The sequence below is a fragment of the Lotus japonicus genome, chromosome 3 (assembly GCF_012489685.1).
Source record: "Lotus japonicus ecotype B-129 chromosome 3, LjGifu_v1.2".
NCBI classification, from domain to species: Eukaryota; Viridiplantae; Streptophyta; class Magnoliopsida; order Fabales; family Fabaceae; genus Lotus; species Lotus japonicus.
This window is the reverse complement of record NC_080043.1, coordinates 39,624,864-39,633,441: the sequence shown is the minus strand read 5'-3', so window position 1 is coordinate 39,633,441 and position 8,578 is coordinate 39,624,864. Positions and strand designations below refer to the sequence as shown.

Genomic DNA, 8,578 nt, shown 5'->3' with positions numbered 1-8,578 from the left:
AAAACCAGAATCTTGCTGTGCTTTTTTTCAAGAAATAGAATCTTTGCACTGCTGATTTAGAATAAGTTAAAGTTAATGACATGCTATCAATTTACCCAAATGACATGTAGGAGGAGGTGGAGCAAGAACTAAGTCAAACCAACAATTTTGTAGAGGTTTCAAAAAATGATGCTCTTTCCAAAGTTTTTTGGTCCAGATAGAGCTGGATGTGTGCGTGGATTAGGCTTAGGCGCTCTTCATAGTGTTGCATTTGGATCGACTAGTGGTATAACCTATAATAGCTCAGCTGAATTATCTCAATTGAAAGAAGAACTTAATTTTGTAAAGAGCAAGTTAGCAACTTCTGAAGAGAATATTTCAACATTGCAAACTATAATGTTTGTGTAACACCCCATTTTCTGTTATTATGTTATTTACTATTTTATTATAATTATTATTATGCTATATGTAATTTGATAATTAATGCGATTTAATTAGATGATAAGGTGATTATGAGATTTTATTATATAATAAGGTAATTAAGTGACTTTATTAGATAATTAAGTGATTATGTGATATAGATAAATAAGGTTGTTAGGTTTTGGTGGGAGTAGTTGGTAGTGGGACCCATTATAAAACTATTTTAGGGTTGGGAGTGAAATAGAAAGAGAGAAATCAGAAATTGAGAATTTGAGGAGTTAGCAGAGCAGAAGAAAAGAAGCATGAAAGAGAGAAGGGGAGAAAAGAGAAGAAAAACCTAGAATTTGATCTTCAAGGGGTAAGGGCTTGAATTCATGTTTTATGGATTGGTATGATAGTGGATAATGATAGAAAGCATGATTTAGGAACCCTAGGATACAGAAATTCCCAAATTTAAATAGTTAGGGTTTGATTTTTAGATGAATTTTGGGGTAGATGATAGGCTCGCATGATGTGCAGAAATTTACGAGCTCTTGAACCCTTTTTTGAGCTGTGATAATGACCGAATCCGAAGAAGTAGTCTTCATAAAAGTTGTAGCCCTTTTTGTTATGAAACTTTTGGCGCTGGTTTCGCGTCGTTCCGACGTCTGTAGCTGACCGATTTTTCCTGATTTTTGTACTTCGAATTTTGACTTGAAATTTTGCAAGTATTTACAAAACGTATATACAGAACCTTGATAAAAATATTGGATTTTTCTGAGTGTATTTGATAATTTATATCTGTTTAATAGTTTATTATTTTGGTGCTGTTTTTTCTGAATTGATGTTAGATGTTGAGTTGCTAAGTTATTGTGACTGCAAATTGTGTAATTGATAACATGAAAGCTATGTTTTGTGAAATTGGTGATGATTTCATATTGTCGAACTGGTGATGAATATGCTAAAATAATTAAGACTTGGAGATGGTCTGAATATGCATATGTTAGTTGAGTTGTGCATAATACACTGCATAGTTGTCAAGAGGCAATGTTTGCTAGTTCTCGTGGAGTCTAGTGACTTGTCCCAAAATTGGAGTGGTTTTGAAGCCTAGAGCGAGGGCTTTATTGGTGGTTATCTGTCTGGCGTGGACGCGGTGATACCGCTAAGGATAACAACTTTGGTACCAAAGACATTTGCATGGGTCTCACTTGAGTCGTATGTGTTAGGGAGCTGTTGATGCTAATTAGTGATAATTGTGATATTTTTTTCTTTTTAGATTTAATGTTGTGGTAATTGGAGACAATAATATTTGCTTACTTGATGTTATGATTATGGAGTATTCACTACTAGAAAAAAGACTTTTCACATCAGGGTTTTCACATCGGTTAATCAATTACCTGATGTAAAAGATAACGCGGTAGCAATATTGAAATTTTAGTGAACTTTTATGATAGTTTTCACATCGGTTGGGAATATGTCTGATGTGAAAAGTAATTAGTAAACATTATTTACAACGGTTGTTAGAATAAGCGATGTGAAAGCTAAATGCGGTGGCATTTTTGAAATTTTAATGAAGTACTTTTCACATCGGTTATATTACAACCGTTGGGAAAAGTCCATCTTTCTTTAGTTTTCACATCGGTTATATTACAACGGTTGGGAAAAGTCTCTCTTTTATTTAGTTTTTACACAAACACTGAAAGGTTTCTTCCTCAGTCATTCACGAAAAAACAAGAAGCTTTCTTCCTCGGTCTTTTCTTCCTCGATCAGTCCCTCTTTCCGCTGTGCGTTTGGTTCTTCCATTGGTGGTGGCGCCGTTGGTTTTGGCCATCTTGGCGGCGGAGTCCCCTTCCTCTTCCTCTCTGTACCCATCAAACCCCTAATCTTAAACCTCTTCGACTCTTCCGTTGGTGGTGGCGTCGTTGGTTCTTCCGTTCGCTCGCACCAGGTTCCTGCTTAAACTCACCTGCGTTTTGTGTTCCTGGTTCGACACTCAATTCCTCTCTGTACCCATCACTCACTTCAGATTTCTAAAGCGGGACATCAATTCCTCCTATGTGGTGGCGCCGTTGGTTCTTCCGTTCGCTCGCACCAGGTTCCTACTTCTTCTCCTCCTCTGTTATCTTGTTTCCTCTGTTGGTTTTGTGTTATTCACGATTTTCAATTTTCATGCTCTGGTTTTCTCATTTCGATCAATTAGGGTTTTTTCTCAAATTGTTCTAAATTTATGGGGAATGTAAAAGTTAAGCTGATCAATATCATGAGCTAGGAATCAAATCGTAGTTGTGGTTGTATTCTAGGGTTATGGAGTAGTCTCACAGAGACAATGAGCTTTGTGCTGAATTATTAAAGTTTGAAATATCTTATGATCTATGCTTTAAGTTAGTGCTGAATTACATATCCTGTACTTATCTGCTTGACTTGGGAAAATTGTGTCTGTTTTGTATCTCAAGTATACACTGTTATACATAATTTCATAATTAAGGGACCAAATGGTCTTGAAAGTAACTTGTTACAATTTCTGATAACAAATAGTTTTTTCTCAGAAACTGAATCAATTTCTAGCTCGCTCACATGTAAGCTTGATTTGCATTTGCAGGAAGTGACAAGGTAATCAATTTGTGTTTCGTTCCTGCTCTTGTTCAGTTTCCGTTCCTGCTTTGAATCGACTCTGCTCCTGCTGTGACTCGTCGCCGCTCCTGCTTCGACACTATCAAGGTAATCAATGTTGTTGCCTTCATGAACATTCCATCAAAGACTGAAGGCACGTTTAGAATAATCACTGATATTGCTCTAATTTTTAATTCAATTGTCCTGAGTTACTCTAATGTCGAATAATCGAGATGTTACAAAGTTTATGCTTGTTTGTTGTGTTGTTTTGTTCACCTAAGTTTATGCTTGTCTACAAATCACTCTAGTTCTGTTCACTGATAAACACCCTATTTTTCTCTTTTTTCACTCATGTTTGTGGTCTCTTAACAGAGCGGATATCCTCAAATCATTAATCTAACTGAAAAAGTACTGGTGTTGCTTGAGTTAATGAGTATTAATGGTGCCAAACAAGCTTAAGTGTATCTTAAGCACAAGCATCTGGTGATGACACTAATAAGTATCAAAGATTTAGTTATACTAAGTTAACTAATGGACAAAGAAATAGTGCAACTGAAATAAAATTGCAGACCAAAAACTGATCATGGTGTGTTGGAAACCAGTAAAATTAGACTAGGTTAAATGTATGCCCATGTGTGTATTGGTAAGTGAGAGAGAGAGGATGCTGAAACAGTAGAAAATATACATTCCACATCAGGGTTTTTACATCAGGGTTATACTAAGTTTTTTTTCTTTTGGCTTTGTGTTGCCTCCTTGTAATGACTCATTCACTCTTTATAAAAAATCACAAACACCCTATACAACACCTACCACAAGCACTCCCTCCAAACCCAAAAGAATATCTCCTCAGGGGTGAAACAAGTAGAAAAGAAAAGGGAAGAAGTAATAATTCAGAAACATGAAGTCTCATATCTAATTAGCACTAATTCTCTTGATCATTTAAACTAATATGCTTGTTAAGGAAACCTGTCAATTCTTTGAGCAAGTTCACAAATCACAATCAAAAGCCCAAAGCCATATTCTAAATGATTTCTGAAGTGCCATTTAAAAAGCACACAGTGCAGAGAGACATGATTTTTCTCTAAGGATAAATTCAGAGGACACATCCTCCATTGGGAAATAAATGCATTTTAGATAAATTCCTGTATTTGTTTCTCTGTTGGTCTTTCTTCTTTAACTGAGGTTTTTTGGGATGGATAATGACATGTTTAATGAATTTTAGCTGACATATCGGATCAGACTACAGACCAGGATCTACTGACTCATCTTCTAAGGAGTCTTGCTAGTCGGAATAGTGAACAAGAGGGCAATAACTTGTCTAACATTTTGCGAGAACCAGAGAATTTGTTGAGAGAAGGGGGTTCATCTAGGGAGTCAGAGATGGTGCCAACTTTACTCTCCAATGGTTCTCAAGGCTCTCCAACTGATATAAGACAACATCAAACTGTATCTATGAATAAAATGCAACAAGAAGTGGTGCATGCACATGATGCTAGGGCTACTGATCAGCAGCTCATGTCTTATATAAAGCCCAGCATTTCAAACACTCCTCCAGCTTACGCAGAAGCCAGAGACAGTACCGCTGGACAAATCAAGATGAATAATTTTGATTTGAATGACATATATATTGACTCAGACGATGGCATAGAAGATCTAGAAAGATTGCCTGGAACTACTAATCATGTCACTAGCTCTCTTGATTACCCATGGACACAACAAGATTCCCATCAGTCAAGTCCACCTCAGACAAGTAGAAATTCAGAGTCTGGATCTGCCCACTCCCCTTCTAGTTCCACTGGAGAAGCTCAGGTATATTCCGATTGTGTAACTTTGTATAGAAAATTGAGGATGTTTTACTGAAATTACAAGTCTATTTGTGGTCTTGGTTATTAGACTTTTTTGGTGATGTCTTGACACACAATTCCATCTTGGTGGTATGACTATAAAAAATGAACTATTTCATTTAGTCATGCTCCGAAAGTAGCATTACCGTCATCTTTAATTGGTTTAGCTGCATGATTTCTGTGAAATATATGAAGAATGAAATTTGGTCTTTTTTTGTTTTGGGGGTGGGGTCTAGAGTTTTTTTATATATTTATTTGAAGGGGGGTTTTGAGACCTTGGGGGAGGATTGGAAAAGACTGGCTTTGCATATTTGGAGGGATTGATCCCAGGATATTTGACCTCCACAGAAAACCATAGAAACTTTGATATGAATATATGAGTATTCTGATTTGATCACTCTAGTTCTTACTGGATGCGTCTCCAGTCTTTATGCTGCTTCATATAGTGTACTGTATAGAAACACATATGCCTGCACAAATCCTGGTTTAAATAGCTTGTCTGGATTTAGCCTTTTATCCCCATTGACCTGTCTTGAGGATGCTTGATGGTGTTGTTGCATCCAGTAGTTATGGTAGTGAGAAAGATTCAGACAATGTTGGTCCTTCCTTAGGGTCAAATGTGATGCTGCTTGCTTAAGTAGTTAAGTTGCTGAGGCAAAAGTTTGAAAAACAAAAACAAATTGTCTGTATTCCTATTAATTAATCATTGCCTGCCTTCATATATGGAATTTATGGTACTCACTGCTTCCAGTATTTGATTAAATAAGCTCTCATAGTCAAAACCCCACTCTCACAAAAAAAGGACTTTGGGAAAATATAACAGAATAAATCAATAACAATGGGGTAATTATTTCCCCTTTTCACCCAGGTTTTTGAACAACGCATTTTTTTGTTAAATTTATCATATATTGAAATTGTATTCATTTAACTGTTAGTTTTTTGTTTCCACGTTTCAGTGTCGCACAGATCGTATTGTTTTCAAACTCTTTGGTAAAGAGCCGAGTGATTTTCCTCTTATACTTAGAGCACAGGTACTTTAAGCTTTCCAAAGCAGCTACGAGTAACTGCTTTTCATTTGTTTCTCTCCAAATTTAATCACACTGAGGATTTCAATTGCCAGATTCTTGACTGGTTATCACACAGTCCTACTGATATTGAAAGCTACATACGACCTGGTTGTATTGTTTTGACAATTTATCTGCGCCAGGCTGAAGCTGTTTGGGAGGAAGTAAGCTTTTTCTTCTTAAGTTATTGACAAATGACCTGGGTGGTTATTTCTCTTTAAATTTGACTATCATGACCTGGTTGTTATTTTGCAGATTTGCTATGATCTGACTTCTAGTTTGGGTAGGCTACTGGATGTCTCAGATGATACTTTTTGGAGAACTGGATGGGTTCACATCAGGGTGCAGCATCAGATGGCATTCATTTTCAATGGTCTCTTACCTTATAACATGGATTGTTGATCTCTGTATTTATTGCATCTGTTTATAGGGTTCAAAGTTGCTCACCTCCGCTGCTCTCCTAATTTATGCTTATGGTGCTGGTGGCTTTCCTGCTTGGAGCATTAATTTGCTGAACTGTTGCTGTTTTGCTGAATTGTTGTTGTTTAACTATTTTGTCCTAATTTCATGAGCAGTTGCTGTTTAACTTCATTTAAAGAACTAGAATTGCTGAATTGTTCTAGTTCTTTTAGGCTATTATGTTTTCTCTTTTGCTGGGACCTTGGATGTTTAACTCACTTGAGAGAGTGTGTTCTCAAGATCTCTTTTTATTTTAATAAATTTTCATTAAAAAAATATGTATATTCAAGTCAAATTCGTGTGAAAAAAAAAAAAAAAACTGGTTGAGCATTCACATCGGTTTTCAGTCTAACTGATGTGAAAAGTATACTTTTCACATCGGTTTTCAGTCTAACTGACTTTTCACATCGGTTTTTTGTCTAACCGATGTGAAAAGTATACATATTTCACATCGGTTTTTTGTCTAACCGATGTGAAAAGTATACATTTCACATCGGTTGGATGAAAGAACCGATGTGAAAAGTGTACATTTCACATCAGTTGGCTGACTTAACCGATGTGAAAAGTGTACATTTCACATCAGTTGGCTGATTGAACCGATGTGAAAAGTGTACATTTCACATCAGTTGGTTGACTTAACCGATGTGAAAGGTATACTTTTCACATCGGTTATAAACCCGATGTGAAAAGGTTAGGAGATACCACATCAACATTGTTTACATCGGATAAAAACTGATGTTAAAACTCAAAAATACCCGATGTGAAAACTAGTTTTTCTAGTAGTGATTGTCATAGTTGTGAGATTGATTGATTATATTAAATTACATAATTTATTATTTGTTAGTGAAGTGTGAAGAATTTATGTGGAACATAGATAAGTTTTTACATTATTTAGTATTATGCGTATCCATATGATATGAGTTCTCATCCTTATGTTGGAATGATGTTCTATGCGACATCGCTCAGGTGTCGAGGATAGTGGAGCTTCTCGCAAGGTTAGTCGGAGGAGTTAGTCTGTTATAGGTAGTTTAGTTATGGGAGTCATGCTCTATTATTTAACACGGGGAAACATTTAGTATTTTACCTGGATGTTAAGAGTTATTTCATGTACTCTCTTAATTTATTTTTGGGTTATGTTTTATCTTTGAGTTGAAAAATAAATCCGCTGTGCTATGCATATGAAGTTGAGACATTAAAGTTGGAAAATTTATATATTTATTATGAGCATGACAGGTGTTTTGATTTATGTATATGGAGAATAAATGTGACACCCTCTATGTTATGCATTTTACTCTGATTTATGCTATAATAATTGCGCGGGGTTTAGAGGGTGTTACAGTTTGCATTTATGCAAATGAAAGAAACAAATATCTCAGCAAACTTGGGTGCTTTGTTCGCGACTTTTACTCAAATGGTAATTTTGCTTCTTGATTTAACTAAGGTAATATGTTGCAGTTTTTAATGAGTACAAATGCTGATTTGGTGTGGTTTTAATTTTTAAGGACAATGCCAATGCTAATGATGAACCGGTTGAAAATGTTGATCATGCAAAGGGATTTCACTAATGTTAGTGAGGTTAGTCATGTTTGCTACTACTTTGGAAATTTAGTTTTGAATGCTGAATGTTTTCATTTCTATTTCTCATTGAAGTGATTATTTGATTGGGTCCTTGCTTCCACAATTGTTCTGTCATCCACTTTGTTTTAGCATCTTGTTTAACTGTAGTATCTGTTTGGGACTTGAGAAATTTTATGTGGGTTTTCCCCCTTTTTTATTCTAAAAAGACTTGATAATTCAGTGATCTTTTCATCTGTAGAGAATTAATGTTTGGTCTGAAACTTAAATGGCACTGCTGTAACTATATCTATGTGTGCGATTAATGGAAGAACTTCATGTTTTATAAAGCATTGTACTTCCAATTTTATTGAACCCTTTAACTCTGATTTGTACATGAATCTATTTCCATCTTAATTTTGATTTCATTTTAGATAATTCATACTTTCAGATTATTATATTGACTTATGGTTTATTAGTATCAGCTACTGATTAGAAATTTGACAAATGTCTACCCTTTTCATTGCAGGGTCAATTAATGACAAAATAGATACAATGAAGAAATGTCTAAAAATAATTGAGTTTTTAAATTCTTGTGTACTCAAATTCAGATGCTAGAACCATATATTTACTTTCATGTTCATGTTGGATTGAACCTTGTGACATCTT

General features: G+C 35.4%; 1 protein-coding gene across 2 annotated transcripts; it reads left to right on the top strand.

The window, feature by feature from the left end:
- The first annotated feature begins 2,090 nt into the window (after window positions 1-2,090).
- Window positions 2,091-6,650, top strand: LOC130742574 (squamosa promoter-binding-like protein 1). Of its 2 annotated transcripts, XM_057594667.1 has the most exons (7): window positions 2,091-2,326; window positions 2,405-2,473; window positions 2,978-3,096; window positions 4,211-4,797; window positions 5,789-5,863; window positions 5,953-6,060; window positions 6,152-6,650. In XM_057594667.1, exons 4-7 carry the CDS (start codon window positions 4,369-4,371, stop codon window positions 6,296-6,298), a joined length of 759 nt encoding a protein of 252 aa, XP_057450650.1. In that variant the 5' UTR covers window positions 2,091-2,326; window positions 2,405-2,473; window positions 2,978-3,096; window positions 4,211-4,368; the 3' UTR covers window positions 6,299-6,650. The 2 variants fall into 2 exon arrangements, with proteins under 2 accessions (XP_057450650.1, XP_057450649.1); XM_057594666.1 differs by having other exon boundaries at window positions 2,091-2,473.
- The last annotated feature ends 1,928 nt before the right edge of the window (window positions 6,651-8,578 follow it).

Bases quoted from the DNA above. Each gene is read 5' to 3' on its own strand.
- LOC130742574 (XM_057594667.1), top strand. From the start codon at position 4,369: ATGGTGCCAACTTTACTCTCCAATGGTTCTCAAGGCTCTCCAACTGAT. The intron at 5,864-5,952 runs GTACTTTAAGCT...TTCAATTGCCAG, and splicing joins CTCTTATACTTAGAGCACAG to ATTCTTGACTGGTTATCACA. The intron at 6,061-6,151 runs GTAAGCTTTTTC...GTTATTTTGCAG, and splicing joins CTGAAGCTGTTTGGGAGGAA to ATTTGCTATGATCTGACTTC.